Consider the following 18,559-nt stretch of genomic DNA (forward strand, 5'->3'; position numbering starts at 1 on the left):
TCAACACGAAATTTGACTTAGAATTCTTTAAAGTAATGCCGAGGGTGATGAAAATACAATTTGTGTATTTTTAACTAAATTTCTGGATGTGAATAATACATGTATGCAAATGGTGTTTTCTGATAAATTTCTGGATGCAAATTTCACATAGTTCCTGCACCTGCCATTAGAATACGCTGCCGGAGAAGCTACGTTGACTAGCGAATAATTCCATTCGCAGACCGAAATATTAAACTGTACAATGAAACGGCTCCGCAAAAACCGAGAAAGACTTGAAAAAATTCAAAACTCCGGCTTTGAACCTGATTTTTGACAAAGAATTTTGTCAAAATACATTTCATCTTGTTCGAAAAACACTAAACGGTTAAAACTATAAAGCTGGCTTTTGTCTTTGTGGTCTTTGGTCGCGCCATCCGCCACATATTGCGGCACCGTGGTTACAAATTTCCGTTCCTTGCAACTTGTTACATTCACAAAATTATTCCTGCCAAATGTTACACATTGCATATTTAAGACATTAAGATCATTTCACAATTTATTTTGTCACCATACCCCACTCAAGACTTCAATGGATGGTGCTTGTGAAACCCGAGCCTGGCTCGCACTCCCGCACTCACATGCGCGAGCTAATGGCGAGCCAGAAGCGAGTTGAGCCCCGTCCAGTCGAGCCAATAACCAGCCAGAAGCTAGCTGAGCCCCGTTTAGCCGAGTCAATGGCGAGATAGAAGCGAGCTGAGCCCCGTCCAGTCGAGCCAATAACCAGCCAGAAGCTAGCTGAGCCCCGTTTAGCCGAGTCAATGGCGAGATAGAAGCGAGCTGAGTCCCGTCCAGTCGAGCCAATAACCAGCCAGAAGCTAGCTGAGCCCCGTTTAGCCGAGCCATGCTCGTCACAGCCACGCACACGCGCTGACATCCTTTTCGGCGACCGAGCCGAGCCGAGCCTGGCTTGTGCGTGCCCGGACTGCTTTATACGAGTAACAGGCGATTTGCCTAAAGGCGGTTTGCCTAAACATGAATTCGTTACGGCGATTTGCCTAAAGTCATTTCGCCTAAAGGCGTTTTGCCAAACGTCGAATTGCCTAACGGCTATTTGCCTAAAGGCGATTTGACTAAAGACGATTTGCCTAACGACGTTTTCCCTAACGGAGTTCTGCCTGACGGCGATTTTCCTTACGGCGTTTTGCCTTACGGCGTTTTGCCTAACTCCGATTTGCCAAACGGCATTTTGCCTAACGGCGATTTACCTAACTGCGTTTTACCTAAAATGTTACTATGATGACAAAACCTCGTTTTGCCTAACGGCGTTTTGCCTATCGGCGTTTTGCCTATCGGCGTTTTGCCTAACGGCGTTTTGCCTATCAGCGGTTTGCCTAACGGCGATTTGCCTAACCGCGATATGCCTAACGGCGTTTTGCCTAACGCCGAATTGCCTAATGGCGTTTTGCCTAAAAGAGGAAAAAGGGTTTTGCCTAACGGCGAATTGCCTAATGGCGTTTTGCCTAACGGCGTTTTCCCTAACGGCGTTATGCCTAATGGTGTTTTGTCTAACGGCGTTTTGCCTAACTCCTATTTGGCCAACGGCGTTTTGCCTAACGGCGTTTTGCCTAACGGCGTTTTGCCTAACGGCGTTTTGCCTAAAGGCGTTTTGCCTAAAATTAGGCAAAACGCCTTTAGGCAAAACGACACATGCCCCTTTATACTTGAATCTACCAGAGGGAAGCATAGCAAAAGCTTGTCTTCTTAATGCATGAATGACGATAGTATAAAATAATAATATAATCTGAACGAATTGAGATAATTTTTATGTTTTTTTTTGTCGGCTAGTTATTTTCATTACTAATACCTGAATGTAGAGAAATAATCAATACACAATACAACTAAACAAAAATTAGTCTGTCAAAATTATTCATTCACTTAAGAAAACCTTTAAAATAACTAAATATTGGAACGAAATATATTTCAATGATTTTATTTTATAATTTCTTAACAGAACCTTTGAATAAGATAAAATTATAATATTGTATGATAGATTTTGTTTTAACTTTTTTATTATAGAGGTTTTTATTGGGTGATTTTAATAAGTTTGATCGAAATTATTTTAATTATTGTTTATTATTTTTTTGTTATGTCATTTTATGAAAAACTGTTCATTTTTTTCTAAACTATATACTGTATTGACTATTTCTGTATATTCAGGTCTCTGTTATGACAACACCTTGCCTACAAATCATAAACCCCATCGAATTATGTCAATTCGTTCGGATTCTATTACTGTTTTTATATTATCGTTATTCATTCTAGAAGTTTCTTATCCTCTTAAGACTATGTATCACACACAGAGTTGATTTCATTTTCTTCTCATTACTATTATTTGAGGGCTTTCGCGGTATATTTTTCACGGTATCGCTCTACCATTTTAAGTTTAGTCACAAATTCTTAACAAATAGTTAATATCATATCAACAGTATTGAAAATAAATTGAAAAAAAAAAAGAACAAACATCGTGTGTGACCGTGTCTCAATGAAATTTACTTAAAACTGTAGTGTGAAAGTTTTTCATTGCTCAGAGTAATGCACATTGCAATGCACAAATATTGCAAAGTCGAATAACTAATTGATGCGAACCATATTTTTATGAGATATATACAAGTGTGTGATTGGGAATGTATGTGTCTGCTTTTTTAAATGGTTTGTTGTAGGTTAAAATTTTTTAATCTTAAGTTTAATGTTATATAGTTTTTAGTTTCCAATGTATTTGGCATTGGATTTATTTTCAAATTTTTTTGTTCAATATATTCCTGTGTTTACTATTAAAATGTATGAATTGTGATATCGACAACATTTTTTTTTTAAATTTGCGTGAATCATGTATCATTACTTGCTAGTTATTAGTTTATTTATTTAGAGTATTGAATTTTGTAAGTTGTTTATCATGTTCTTGTGGCGTTCAACTGGGCTTTAAAGCTGCTCCTAGCCGGAAGTGATAGTCGCAGTTACCAAACTGAAAATAAACGCAGCAAAAAATACGCAAGAATACTGTGAGACATATGAAAGAATAAGGCTTAAGATGTTGATATTGGCATTTAATGCTAAGACCAACATGATTTACATAGGCCACCAGTATGTATGTTAGCTTGAGCATGGATACATAATATTACACGTAATGTCCCTACGTGCTGCAGCTCACTAAATGAGATTAAAATAGCTATATAAATAACATTTTTGCCTTAAATTATTGCCAGAATACAGAGGGGTAATGATTGCGTTACCTCACTTAATTTCGACAGCCAATAGTATCTGTACCCACGCTTCAGTTTAGAAATTACCAAAAAGGAATAAAGATAAAAATACAATGATAGAGTACTAAGCGATAATACACAAAATTCCTATAAAAATGTCTGAAGAAAGTTCAAAGTTCAAGTATCAGTTACTTTTCGTACATTAATATAGGGGAGGCCGGGGCTAGTTGCAACACTTTTCACATTTTGCTTTGTAGTATTTATGTTTCGATAAAAATCTAAATATAATAATGGAAATGTTTTCTTATAAACTTTTAGGTGTAACATAACATTACCAGAACATAGAAATCAGTTAAGTCTTAAAATCTAGAGCTATGTTTTCATGGTGATGTAAGTGTTGCAACTTGCCCCAGATCTGGGGCAAGTTGCAACACCAGCTGGGGTAACTTGCAACACTTACTCCCATGTATCAGAATCATCTGTTTCACAGTCGTCACACACATACATAGGGTCTTTTATTGCACAAGACCAATGCGCCCATTTTTGGCAAGACGTGCATTGAACCCATTCTTCATTCCTATTGTATTTTGTCATGCACACTAAACACATCTCGTCCTTTTCTTCTTTACAACTAACTTCTTTAAAGTTTAATTTTCGTTTTGTAACTTTTTCACAATTTGCTGTCTTTTTTTCTTTCTTGTCATTCTGTGAAGATTTCTGAATTTTCTTTTTATTGATTACTTGCAGTTTCCTTTCTTCAGCTTCAGCCTTTTTCCTTTTCTTTTCTTCACTGTTACGTTTTTCTTCTTCAATCGCTCTCTTTTCAGGAGTGTCAGTGAGAACTGCAGACTTCCTTTTCTTCCTCCCTCTGCAAGAGGTTTCAATCTAGGTGGAGCTTTTGGGAAAGGACGCACAATCTCTTGAATGGAAACACTTGGACCCGGTATTGCAAGAATGTTTGGTTCAGCACCTGTTTCAATAATGCTTGGTCCAGAATTCACATCAGGTTCAAAAGAAACGCTTCCCTGCGTGCTTGTATGAAAACTGTGAAGATCTGGTCGGTCAGTAACGAAAGCAGAGGCAAAGTCTTCTTCTGAAAATATGTTAGGGTTGAAAGGCATAATACCAGTTTTCTGAAAACCTGATGTAATGTTTGCTGGTGTCATAGAGTGCAAGAAGGCATCTTTCACAATTGCTGGCAAGTTGAATATGGTTAGAGTTTTGCCGGGATTTGTTTTGTGCCAGGAATTAATTCCAGTTTCACACCGCCTTTTAAAAGGTCCAAAAACTGAAACGTCCAAAGGCTGCAAGCGATGGGAACAGTGTGGAGGAAACGAGAGAAGAACTACGCCTTTTTTTTTTGCACAAATCTATGACTTGGCAGCTGATATGTGAACAGTGGTTGTCCAGAAGCAAAAGCACTGGATTTTCAGGAGACGGTAACGTAAGAGAGACAAAATGTTCCATAAATGTTATGAATGTTTCCTCTGTTTGCCAACCAGATTTTGTGCCAGTACCTATGCAACCTATCGGTCCATCACGTATAAAATGATCTTTGAAGTTCTTCCGAGGGAAAATAAACATGGGTGGCAAAGATGTTCCTATTGCACACACAGCTGTAGCTACAGTAATCATTTCTCCACGTTCTGCTGCAGTTACTGATCCTACTTGTTTTACTCCCTTTTTAGCAATTATTTTGCCAGGTTTCAAAACAGTTGCCACTCCAGTCTCATCCACATTGTAGATTCTAGAGGCTGAAATATTATGACGTGAGAGAACGGATGATAGTTTATTGAAAAATTCGGAAACGTTATGCACATTGAACGAAGTACATCTCCCAAGGCTCGTGGCTTCAGGCTGCCTGACAGATAGTTCATTATTGCGCTTCATAAAACCGGAAAACCAATCTGGACCGGCGCACTCATTAACTTTCCAAGAGTCCGGTATCTGTAACCCCAACTTTAGTGCACACTCATATGTAAGCTTGCGCACTTCTGCTGGTGTTAGCCCAAACATAATTTCCGAACTACGTTTGAGATACTCGACAAATTGATACTCTTGTTTGACACTGAAAACACACCGCGGCTGTAGATAACCCGCTGTGACAAAATTGAATTGAGGTTGTTCTGTTGTTATATCCGTGTTTTTCTTTTTAAGTTTTTGTATGTATCTTGACAGTGTAGAGTAGTGAATGTTGTACATCTTTGCTATCTGTCGTACGGAACAGTCTTTGGAGTTTGGATTGGCTAAAACCAGTTTACCTGCCCTCTCCATAACATCCTGCGTTGTTTCCCCTCGATTGGTCTTTTTCTTATACGTTCTCATCGTAACTGCAATGAGAAAATAATAGCTATAATAACTAAAAATAGTTATTAATATTTTTCACAAAATGCATTTATAAATATACATAACTTATTATAAACAGTATTTGTGGCATTCTATTTCTCAATTATTAGCTTTCGTTTCAAATATTCGTAAATCTTAACATTAATAAAAATTAATTCTATGTAGCCTACTACAAAATAGTTGAATGAAACCCTAAAAGTTTACAAAAACTAAATACGTTAGTTAACATACGTGGGCTAATGTAATGAGAACATCTCGGTATAAAGTTGAAATCGAGTTAAATACAAATGAATTATTATTTTACATTTAAACGATGTATCCTTGATATCTGGGGTAAGTTGCAACATGTGTTGCAACTAGCCCCGATACACAACTGGAATTTACTTACCGTCATTCACTTAGAGACGTTGTTATAAAACAGTTGTCATTATATACAGAGAAATACAACACTATAAACTGTCCACAGAAATAAAAATATCTTCAATTCCAACAAACACATTCAACACAACAGTAGCTAAGTAATCCGTGCGTGAGTTTACTCGAGACTACAGTAGGAATGTTTTGCACAACTGAAGCCAAGCACGTTCTGTTTACGACTTGTGGAACCAATACCGTGAAGATTACGTGTGGTTCCTTTCCTTCCCGTAGTGGTGCGACACTAGTACCATCGGTTAATGATTTAGAGCCATTGTTGCAACTTGCCCCTGTTGCAACTAGCCCCGGTCTCTATGCAGAAAAAACGGATAAAGAAATTGACAATCATTTAGAAAACACTACAAATTAACAAAGTTCTGCTTCGACAAAGTGCATTTAAGTTCGTGTGGAGCACAATAAAAAGCTTCGTCGGACTCGTACAAAATAAAGTCAGTGTCTTGAAAAACGAACGAATAAGATTCTCTCACAGCAAACAGGCTACACAATGTTTATCGTAATGTTTGACGAACACACACTGGACCCCAATGCAGACACGAGTGGCATGCCTCGGCACTCGCGCGCTCAACAGTTGCAGGGCGAAGGTATAGCGCGACAAAACATATATGCCAATCTTAAAGTCTATAAGTTAGTTTTTCACTGCTCCCAGAGATTACAAGAGCCGAATGTTTCTTCGAAACATCAGATGAAATGCTTGATCGAAGATACTCTAAACTTAGTAATTTCACCAAAAAAACACCAGGTAAGTGGGCGAAAAAGCAAAGGTATTTCTGTCCAGCCATAGTCCCGCGTCGGCAAAAGCTCCATTTCTAGTTCCAAGAGACATGAAAATGGCCGTTATAACATGAGTAGCAGAACCAGGGCCCACAACAGTCCTCTCAAAGGTCACATCGTGCAGAAAAAAGTCTCAGCTGGTCTGCATTCGCTGCACAACAGTACAGCGCCTGCCACAACAAAATCAAAGTCGCATTAATGGAGCGAGGGATACTAAGCAAACGTTTTAGGCACTTGTGTCTGTGGCACACGCCTAAACGCAGTCCTGTGTCTGGCTGTGAAACTCAGGTGCTACTGTCTTACTTGAAATAAATGCAGCGACCACACAGGTTTTGAGGATCTCTCCTCCAACATATTTGATGACCCAGCCTTCATATCCTATAAGGATGTCCAGGCTGGGGCCCCCATGGGCATGGATGCGGATACGCCGCATACGCAACCAGGAGGGCGTTAGAGCCGTTAGCTATACACAGAGGCTGAGGCTACCCAAGACTGGTAGAGAAGAAGGTTGGGCCGCCTCGCCTGTTTTGAGTAACGGTACCCCGGAGGGTCGCGCGTGACGTCACCGCGGCGCATCCCTCTCCGAGTCTAGGGCTGACTGCCACGCATTGCCAGTTCCAGACCGCGATTTTTACCCGCCTTACTTCGGCATGAGTTCGTAGTTAGATCGGAGTGGTTTAAAATTATATTTATTTATAGTAGTTTCCTTATCCTACTTATGTTTCGGAGTTTAATGGTATTACAACCGCACAAACGGGAGAGCTGCGAGTTTTTTGTTGCTGCGATCAGTAGTCGCACGCCGTAGTGGATTTTTTTCGTGCTTCGTCGTGGATGTGACTGTGTAATAAAAATGCCCGCTTGTGCAGTTGCGACCTGCAGAAACGTTTCAGGTCGTGGTGACAGTGCGTTATGTTTTTATAGATTTCCTGAAGATCCAGACATTTCAATAAAGTGGGTGTTAGCTTGCAAGAGAAAAGACAAGTTCAATCCGAGGAATGTTAGCATTTGTTCGGATCACTTCGTTTCCGAGGACTTTGAAAGAGACTTACAAGCGGAACTGACCGGTCAGAAGAGAAGAAAAGTCTTGAAAAAATGTTCTGTGCCACATGCAAACATACCTAATAAAACTGAATGCACTTCAGACTATAGAGGAAAACGTCTTCGTTCGCGAAGCGTGAAGAGGAAGCTTGTGGAAGAATTACACAAATCTGTAAAGGCACGAAAATCGGACGATTCGGTGCATTGTAACACTGTACATGATGAACAAAAAACTCCGAATTGTCAGTTAGTTGCAGAAGACGATGTGAACTCAGAGGCTTATTTGTCAGCGAAAATGCAAGCCATGGAAAATGAAATAATGATATTAAAAATGAAAGTATCTGACCTGGAAAATGAAATAATACGGAGGCGAGAATCTGAAAAGCGCTTGGAAATGGAAAACAAAATGTTGAAACAACAGTTATTGAAAATTAAAATTCTGCATAAGCGATGTCCAAAATTAGTTAAAACTGAATTGCGGAATATTTTGAAAAATGTTTTCACGCCAAAACAAATTGAAAGATTCATAACCAAAAAGAAATGCTGCTGGGGAAAAGAAGACATAGCAGCAGCAATTACTCTAAGATCAATTTCTCGGAAAGCCTATCTTTACATGAAAAATAAAGTAGGCTTGCCACTTCCGGGATTGTCAACTCTTCGAAAATGGACCAGGAATTTAAAATGTATGCCAGGAATTCAAACTGAAGTGTTAGCAGTCCTTGAAGCTACGACTAAAATCATGACTGAAACAGAGAGCATAACAATTCTGTCATTTGACGAGATGAGTGTAGATTCAAGATTATGTTACGACCAAAGTGACGATAGAATACTTGGGCCAAATATAAACGCACAAGTAATAATGGCTCGAGGACTAGCTTCAAAGTGGAAACAGCCAATATTTTACGACTTCGATAGAAAGATAACAAAAGATCTTCTTTTCGATGTTATAAGAGCGCTCGAGGAACGGTCATTTTGTGTCGTTGCGATGGTCAGTGACATGGGCGGAAGTAATATAGGCTTGTGGAAAGAACTAAATATAACACCAGCTAGTACAACGTTTGAAAATCCCCATAGTAGCCACCCTGTGTGGGTTTTTGCAGACATGCCACATGCCATTAAGTTGTTGAGAAATAATTTTTTGGATTATGGAATACAGCTCCCTTGTGGAACAGTTATTAGGAAAGATCATGTGCAAGCCATAATTGAAAACACAGAATTGAAATTGTCTCCAAAACTTACTCCTCTTCATATTCAGCTAAAAGGGAACACTCGCCAGAAAGTAAAATTTGCTGTTCAGCTGTTTTCGCATCACACAGCGACACGGCTTTCCTTGAAATATCCTGAACATCCAGAAATCTGTAACATCTTTGAATTAGTTGACAAGTTTTTTGATGTTATGAATTCAAGATTTATTCACGATAAATGTAAGCCGTGGCACAGTGCTTTTGGTTTTCGAATTGAAGAACAATTGTCAATAATTACATAAATGGAGGCGATGGTTCTTAACATGAGAATCGTAGGTCACAAAACATTGATGCCATTTCAGAAAGGTTTATTAATTTCTGTGCGATCTGTAATTGGTCTACACAATTATCTTCAGAAAAATAACTCACTGAAATACATCATAACTTGTCGCTTAAACCAGGACTTACTTGAAAGTTTTTTTTCGCGCCTCAGAAGCATCGGCGGTACTTACGATAACCCTACACCAACAGATTTCAAGTACAGGTTCAGACAAATGTTACTAGGATCTGAACTTCCTCTGCCACAAGGCGCATGTGTTGAAGACGATAGTTTGAAGCAAAAACCATATCTGACCAGCCAGATGTTCACCGAATTGAATTTAAACATTCCAGAAAACAAGAACGAAGAAAACGAGGCGGTTCAAGATGATTTGTTCACGCCCTTGACTACGTCATGGGAAGAGAATGAAGCATTAAGATATGTAGCTGGATATTTGATTCATGCAAGCGAGGACGCTAATCTAAAAAGTATTGAAGAAACAGAAAACAAAGGTAATTATCATAATTTTATTTGTTGCTATGATTTATTTTATTTTATTCTCTGTTTACTGTAGTATTGTGTGTTTTGATTTTTATAGATGGATGGATAGAAATACTGAGTCGCGGAAAATTGACTGTCCCGTCATCAAAATTTGTGAAAACTGTACAGCATGCTGAAGAAATATTTAAAACACATCACGGGTTAGGATTACAGAACGGAAAAGGTGTTGTGCGAAACTTTTTCGTGAAACTAGTAGAACATTTTCCAGATGTTAACAAAAAAGTTTTAATGAAGTTTGCAAGAACCAGAACTTTTATTAGACTTCGGCATTTAAATCGTCAAGCAAAAATTGCAAGCACGGAAAAGAAAAGGCAGAAGAAGCTTGCACAGCTTGTTCAGAAAACCAGAAATTAAGGTAACGGATATATTAATATTCGTCAATGTGCTTGTTTGAGTGACAAAATGTTATAACTGCATGCATATGAGCAATATACAATGGTATGCGCATTTTTCGAGCCATGGTTTATTTCTTTTTCTAGTCAATTTATGCACTCCCGTCTCGTGTTCATATCAGTAAGGCCGAATTGGTAATAAACACAGCGTGTAGTTTCTACACTACTTAAAAATGAACGTCTTAGTCTACAATATAGTAAATTATTAGATTATTGGTATTTGTATGACCGTCTTCAGAAATGCTCACTTAGTCACTTTAGGAGTATCCTTAAAATAAGTTTCAAACATACATAGTATAATTATAATATAATATAATTACCTTGCAAACAAAAAAACAAATACGAGTAGGTATTATTAGAATTTGTCCGACGAATCGCTTGCACGAGCATGAAACACGATGCGCATGAAACTGTTATTATGTATATATACTCGTAACAAAGTTATTTATTTTTCCTCTCCAAATTGTGACAGCCACATAACTGTGTGAGATATAAAGAAACTGTTTGATATATGTTCCAACACAGTAGCTGTATCGGCGTGAAAACGAGTGAAAGATGTAGGTTTTGCCCTTAGCTGAGAGCTCAGCTGGCCGGTTCCTGCGCCGCAGTGACGTCACGAGCAGCCCTTGGAAGTACCGTTACTCAAACCGGCCCTCTCGGGCCAACCTCCTTCTCTACCAGTCTTGGAGGCTACCCATCCCAGCTTATGCACCACCTCCAGCCCCCTACCCCACTCAGCTCACCAGCAAGTTGGATGCTCCCTTAGCCCTCTGGAGTTGTCATCACTTCTGGCGCCTACCCCAGTCTCCCGCATCACACTGGAACCCCTCAATCACCCAGCGAACCCGCGGTCCGGTGGAGGCCTACCCAACCTCTTCAGCTGTCCAGGCTGATAACCGGAGCTGTCCTCGTCGCTCATCACGTCAGCACGTCAAAGGGCTAGGGAACCCTGATACCTGCCCCTAAAGCACTCGGGGCACCACTACCAAGTACTCCCAGCGACCACACAGTTGGACCAGGCGTCCCCTCGCCTCGTCCAGGTCCCCCAGGCCCGCCGATGCTGACTGATCGGCGACATACAGACAAAACTCCGCCCGCGCACCGCAGCGCCGCGCAGTGGCATTGAACGAAAACACCCACCAAGCCCCGATAATTCCGGTACGCGGAGTACTGAAGGTACGCTCACACGTGCAGAGTAAAGTGAATTAATAAAAAAAACCAATTTAAATAAACTAGTGAGGCATACAACAAAAATATTAAAAACCATGCTGCACGAGAGACACTGAGGCGTCAGCACGCCTGATTCTTGTTTGTTGTGTTTTTATTAGGGTTAGCTTATTTACTAACGTTTGTTTTGTTACAACTTTAATTTAAGACCCTCACCTAACCTGGGCACACACACGGTGCGCAGGGCTTCAGGGAAAACAACGCGATTTCAAAACTACTCAAGTTATCCGAGTGGGGTCTGTTTACGAAAAGCATTTAAGAATTCCCCGAGGGCCGATAAGTAGTTTTGTTTCCGGATTAAGTTTTTAAACTGTATCTATAGAAAATTCTTTTTTTCAGAGTAATTTTTTTGACATAAAAAACCGGTACAGAATCTTGAAATCACTTCAGATCCTTGCATTAAACCGTTATCTTAATTTCTCCGCCATATAATGTTACGATCACCGCTCAACTCTCATAGCTGTTCTATGCACAACGATAAGACAGCGCGCTCAGAGGCGATATCGCGCTCTATAATACCAACCGAGCGTAACGATTATCATATCGCATCACTAACAGCCCTGACCAGACGGGACCCTTAATTTTACAAAATGTATGTGGTAAGGCGGTATGCCTTAACTTCGCCACGTAAAAAATAAGTGGATAAATAAATAATTTGATATGTTTACTTTGCCATAATCATTTAGTCGTCTCTAGGCTTAGAGGATAAGTATTAAGTAAGCCAAAGACTTTAATGTATAGTTGGGCGAGCAAACGTGCAAACAGCTCCCGATGCCTGCAGTTTTACTGTCGGAGTTTGGAGCGCGTGTCGTAACTGTGTGCGGTCGCCTCCTTAGAGGACGAACACACAATCCGTACACCTCGCGTGAAGCATCACAAATATCCTCAATTATTTTACCAATTTTATAAACACCTTTTTGAAGAAAAAATCTCCGACGTGGGTCGGGTGAAAAAGTATAGCTGAAAGTATCGAACAAAAACTATGCGTTCGGATTGGGCCGAGTGTACAAATAAAACCATCGTTAAACAATTTCCATCTACTGTTTATTTTTTAAGCACGATCGGAAAAATACAAATTCTTGTATTCAAAACCATCATGCTGTGAATAGGATACTTGACTAATAGTATTCCCTAAGAAGACTATCTACTGATAAAATATTATAAAATACTATAAATTATTTCGGTACACATTTTTACGATTTTATAAAAATTTGCAAATTACCTGGATTTTAAAATAATTTTATATAGGAACACCAAATTCCATAGCAACTTAACTAACAAGCGATTAAAATAAATAATTATAATCCATTATTTATAGTTACTTTAAAATTACAATAGTTAAAGGAATATTATTTTTATAAATTATTAAAAAAAAGTAAAGCTTGGAGTTTATTCTTTATGGGGCCCTTTTAAAATTACTAATTTAGCAGGCGGTGTCGCTGACTTACACATTATCTGTTTTTTTCGCGCGAAGGAAAAGCCAAAATACTTGCTGACGTCTTGTTCTGGGAGTATGCACCAAAAGTATTCAAACAACGATGCTTATTTCCAAAGTCTAATTCCGGAGCTAACTTCATGCCCATGCAAACACCAACACCGGTCGAGTCCCACCAACAATATTGCACCAGAACGTACTCACAAATTACTGCGTCACAGTCTGCAAAAAACATTCGCAAACCATTCCAGGATCGCCAGCGTCGATGGTAAGTCTTTTTTCAAACACACAGCCAAAGTTATTGTCTTACAGGCCTAGCCTGCGCGGACTGCTAGTTCGACTTCCGCCGCGGCCGATTAGCGAGTACCTATCCTAGCTGAGCGCTTGCCTGTCTATTCGCAAGCCCACCCCCTCCACTTTCTGACGTCACAAGCCATGCACTCGAGACGTTCTTGCAGGCACGCGGACACCGCTACACCGCGTGCGTGAGTGTGGTCGCTCGGCAGTGCTTAGCGCGAGTCATCGCAGTGCTCGCCGCCGCACTTTATCAATCTTGTATGTCCGGACTCCCAATTTCACTTAGCGCGGGCCATCGTACATCACGCAAAAGTTCACCAAAGCATTTTTATGTCTTCCCACAGCAAACACCACCGTCTACTAATGCCAACGAAGTTCCATAGCAAAGTTCCACCTGCATAGCAAAAATATTACTGAGTGTCTTTAAACCTACAAATACACTAAGCATAAAAACTATACAAAATTATACTACGAAAATTACTAAAGTATAAAATAAAATAATCATTTGAGAAAGGTAAATTGAACAACAAAGTCTTATTCCCTATTTCAGGCCAAGGGACTGGCAACAACTCCAGCGGGGGGTGAATAACTCATCAGGTGTGCTGCTTCCCCACAGAGGAAACACCAACCCACACTCCCTTGCAGTTGGCGTGTCGGGAAGTTGTTGGGAGTTGTTGGAGTTGTTGGAGTTGTTGGAATTGTTTACCCTCCCGGCTTGCACGGTAGGCGCACCGACGCAGCGCGAGTCGTCGGCAGAAAGGGGAGAGGTCGGAGGGACACGGAATAGGAACAGTTGCCTCTTTGCACGGGTCGCACCCGGGTAAGAACACTAGGTGTCAGCGAGCAGCGCAGGTTCCAGGGACGTGCGGAACTGGAACCCAAACACAGTACCCTGCAGACTAGGGTTGTCCCGTGGTACACGATGCTTGCTGTTTTAATTCAGTACGTCGAAAGATCCTACACGAAAATAAAACCCATTGAATATCACAATGCAAAGATATTATGTCACAGGTCTAGTGGGAATTTTTTATTTTATACTTTCAAGGTCCTGTATGTGGAGAGTAGTGTTAGTTTTTTAGTTTTTACTTTTTACTTTTTAATGAAACTTATTTAGTGCTGGTAGGGAGAGACTACAACTGTCATGATAATCACACGTGTTCACAAGTTTTAACTTCAACAAGTAGCCAAATCTAAGTATTATAGTACTATGCCATGACGAAAAAGAAGAACACTGAAACTTTATTGCAGTGGTAAAAAAAATTATTTGAAATTGCAATATGGTGAGGTTTAATCCACCATAAATGCAACATTATTTCGACTGTGCATAAGCAATGCAGTCTTGTTGAGTTGGAGTAATAAACACACTTAGCTGAAACAAATATATTTCAAACTGCGAAATGAGCCATCCTTGACTGACGAAGACTTAAATTCAAGATACCGGAAGCTCGTCCGTTAATCTTTGACGGAATGATTGCGTCTCTAAGAGTACCCCGAGAAAATTTACCATGCCGTGGCTACAAATGGCCACGTTTTCGCCAATGTCCGAAACAGTCTTAAAGGCTGCCTCATAATTCAATGTCATGCCGAGAAGAGTTGATAGGCCAATTGTTAACGGTTCTGAATAAAACAAATTAAAAATAGTGTCTTAGTTTTCGAATAGGCATTTTTTTCAAAAGTATTTTATCACCCACCCTGCATCGAATTATTAGATATTTTGACAAAACATTATTGCTTCTCAATATTATAAATAACTATTCTGTTGATACCTAACAATTGAAAATAAAATACATTATGTTATTTTTTTGGGGGGGTGCGGGGGGGAGGAATCTTTACACGACTTATGCGGCAAAAATTTTTAAACGGGTATCTTTGACTATTCATACTGTAAAAATAATTACAATGCTAACTATATAGTTATTTGCATTACTTAGTCATCTTTTTTAATAATTGTTTTTAGCTAGCAGACTAATTTTTAACTGTATGACCAGTCATATTTAGCTGATTATTTTTTTCCCGCATAAGTCATTCAAGAATCCCACTTAGTTTAGTTTTATTTTCAATTGTCAATAACAGTAAGGCTATTTATGATTGCGTATAAAACGTTTTTAGTCATACTGTCTATTAATTTGGTGCAGGGTAGGGACTTATGAAAAAATGCAAATAAATTGAAAACTATGACAGTGCTTGTCTTTTGTTTTTGATTCAGAGCCGTTATTTACTGGCTATCAACTATTCTCGGCTTGACGTTAAGTTATGGGACGAAATACCTATCTTCTTTAGCGGTGTCAAATATGTCTCTACAAGGAATTCATTTCCAAAATAGTAGTAGTTTTGGTGATAAAAAGTGACAACGAAGAAAAAATGGCCTTGCTTTTTGGGTTTTAATAGCGTCGAGGACGACGGGTTCACTGACGTTTCGGTCCACAGTTCAATCGCCATTTTCAAGTGAGCAGTCTTCTGCTGTTAAAATATCCCGCGTAAACCATCCCGTGCATTTTAATTACATTTAACATCATAATAACAAATGTCGTGAATTAAAATTTTGGACACTTAATTTTTTCCCAATGAAATACATTATTCCCTGTGGATACACGCCTTTGTTTTCTCGCGCATCGCTCTAATTCCTAAACTACATGCAAACGAAGTTGTGGGAATAACTAGTGTATACTAACATCATAAAGAAAGTGTGTGAGTTTATTTGTTTGTAAGATGTGAACGTGGAAGCTACCGGACCGATTTCAAAACTTCATTTACTGATTTTAAGCTACAATATGCCAAATTGACATAGACTAAGTATGGTTTATAGTTTTGTTTTTTCTATAAAACTAAGCAATGTTTCTAACAAAATCAGGAGAGAAACGACGAAATTAACTGCATTAATTACTTACGCTGAACAAACTGATACGGTTATAACAAATAACCATGATGCCGTGCGAACTGGCACGTGATGCACACGTACGTTAGAAATTTGCTTTGTGTGTGTGTGTGTATATATATTGCTAGAAACATAAGATTTGAATCTTTATCCAGTTTTTCTTTAATTTTATTTTCCATCCCATTTACATATAATTTAATATTTTTAATATTAAGACTAGGTTGGAAAATATTTAGATATTTATACTAGTAATTAACATATTAGTTTTTTATAGTTATTATTAAAGGAATACTAGCATGTTAAGAATATTTATCTGCCGTGTAAAACTGTGTATGACGGATAGTATTATGAGTAAACGCCATACACTGTAATTGTATTTTGTAAATAGAACAGACATATTCATGTAAACTTACAGATATTTGTAAATTTGTACCTTTATTGAAAACAACTGTAACACCACTAAAGTGTTCGCAGTAATACTTGGTTCAGATTAATATCCGGGCATTTATACTTTGTGTTATCCAGTATCTCCAATAGTTACAGCTTTTTGTAAACCGTTCCCTGAGGAGCTTTTCAGTGTTAACTGCGCACATAAATAAGCATACTAAAACCAAATAAAGTCAAATTATTGAATATTAGATTATCTTTTCTATGGATAAAAAAACAGCTTGAATGACACACCAATAAAAAATAAAGTCTTTCCCTCATTACAAACATTAATAACATGAAAACTAATAATGCTAGCAAAATACGGTATGGACGAACGTGTAGTGTAGCGTGCTAAGTTTTTTTTTTGTGTTTATGTTTCAGGTAGGTGGTGTGTGAAGAGTGAAAGGCACAATGACCTCCATGCAAGGAAAAGGCTCGATGTGTTCTGTGGTATCACGAGAGCAGGTCCCCTGTTACGGTTCAGCGCAATTTCCGAAGGGAGTATGGACGTCTACCACCTGATCACAAGAGCATAAAAGCTTGGTATGTGACATTTAAAGAGACTGGTAGTGTGGGCCACCGTTCGCGAACAGGTCGTCCTTCTGTAACAGATGACACTGTCTACACTGTTCAAGAAGCATTCCAACGAAGCCCCTCCAAATCGACACGTCAGGCTTCCCGTTAACTTGGTATTCCACGTTCAACAGTGCACAAAATCTTACACAAAAGACTTCATTTGTATGCGTACAAAGTTCAAATTGGTCAAGCCTTGCAACCAAATGACCACAAACGTCGCGCTGAATTTGTGACAGAAATGTTGCATCGTATTGACGACGATAATGCATATCTACAGCGTGTGTATTTCTCCGATGAAGCAACATTTCATACGTCTGATACAGTGAATAGGCATAACGTGCGTATATGGGGGTCCGAACATCCTCATTCAATTGTGGAACATGAGAGGGATAGCCCAAAAGTCAATGTTTGGTGCGCCCTTCTGCATAACAAAGTCATTGGGCCGTTCTTTTTTGCAGAGAGCTCACCTACCTAGACATGTTGGAACTCTATTCAGCACCTCAGCTACAAGAGTTTCAGCCTTGGGTTGTGTTCCAACAGGATGGTGCACCACCACATTGGGGGTTGAATGTCCGTGAATTCCTTAATGAAACATTCCCAGACCGTTGGATTGGACGCGATGGACCAACATCCTGGCCACCGAGATCACCCGATGTTACCCCCCCTCGACTTTTTTCTTTGGGGATTTGTTAAAGATAAAGTCTATGCAACACGTGTGCCTGATGTTAGAACACTGGTTCAACGGATAACAGAGTCAGGCGCTTCTGTTTCAGACGAAATGTTGAAGCAAACGTGGCAAGAAATCGAATATCGCCTTGATGTTCTGCGGGCCACCAACGGTGCACATATAGAAGTTGTCTAGTCTAGTCTGGCAAATAAACTTTATGAGTTACACAAAAGGTTCGTCCAAACCGCAGTTTGCTAGCATTTGTAGTTTTCATGTTATAATGTTTGTAATGAGGGAAAGACTTTATGGACAGACTGTATAATTCTGCGCCAATTTTCGTAAGAAATATTTAGTACTATCTCGAAAGTAGTATATAAAAGGGGCTCCTGCTACATATTGTGGTGTCGGTGGTGTCGGCCGCCATCTTAGATTGTCATGTCATGGCGGCCATCTTATGACATTGAATCCAGCGCCAATCGTCGATACACCGTTTTATATTTCCGCCATCTTAGATTATAAAAAATTCCGCTATTTTGAAATCTATAACTTTCTGCCATCTTGATATCGAGTGTCTCACTCACTAATGCCATTTGTATGTGTATGACATCACCTTTGCACTTTTCCTTATGGTTGCTATATTAGATACTAGTACGTTGCAATTTTCGTTACGGCCGCCATCTTGAAAATCCGTAATTTTTATCCATTTTAATTGGAAAAAATTTAAAAATTATAAAAAAATTAAATAATAATTTTTTTTATTAAAATAGA

The 18,559-nt window shown here is 39.1% G+C and overlaps 1 protein-coding gene and 1 long non-coding RNA gene across 2 annotated transcripts in view; both read left to right on the forward strand.

Annotated features, from left to right (window-relative positions):
• The window catches only part of LOC134531833 (pseudouridine-5'-phosphate glycosidase-like), a 269,964-nt gene extending 252,968 nt beyond the window's left edge, over positions 1-16,996 (forward strand). The window contains exon 10 of the mRNA XM_063367803.1: positions 16,930-16,996. Within this exon, the coding sequence (XP_063223873.1) occupies positions 16,930-16,944 (15 nt within the window). The 3' untranslated portion in view covers positions 16,945-16,996. The remainder of the gene's footprint in view (positions 1-16,929) is intronic.
• Positions 9,327-10,965, forward strand: LOC134531831 (uncharacterized). The gene is made up of 3 exons (XR_010075089.1): positions 9,327-9,844; positions 9,931-10,248; positions 10,860-10,965. It is a non-coding gene; the product is annotated as an uncharacterized LOC134531831 (long non-coding RNA).
• Positions 16,997-18,559: the final 1,563 nt, after the last annotated feature.

Source organism: Bacillus rossius, chromosome 5 (genome assembly GCF_032445375.1).
Source record: "Bacillus rossius redtenbacheri isolate Brsri chromosome 5, Brsri_v3, whole genome shotgun sequence".
Taxonomy (NCBI): domain Eukaryota; kingdom Metazoa; phylum Arthropoda; class Insecta; order Phasmatodea; family Bacillidae; genus Bacillus; species Bacillus rossius.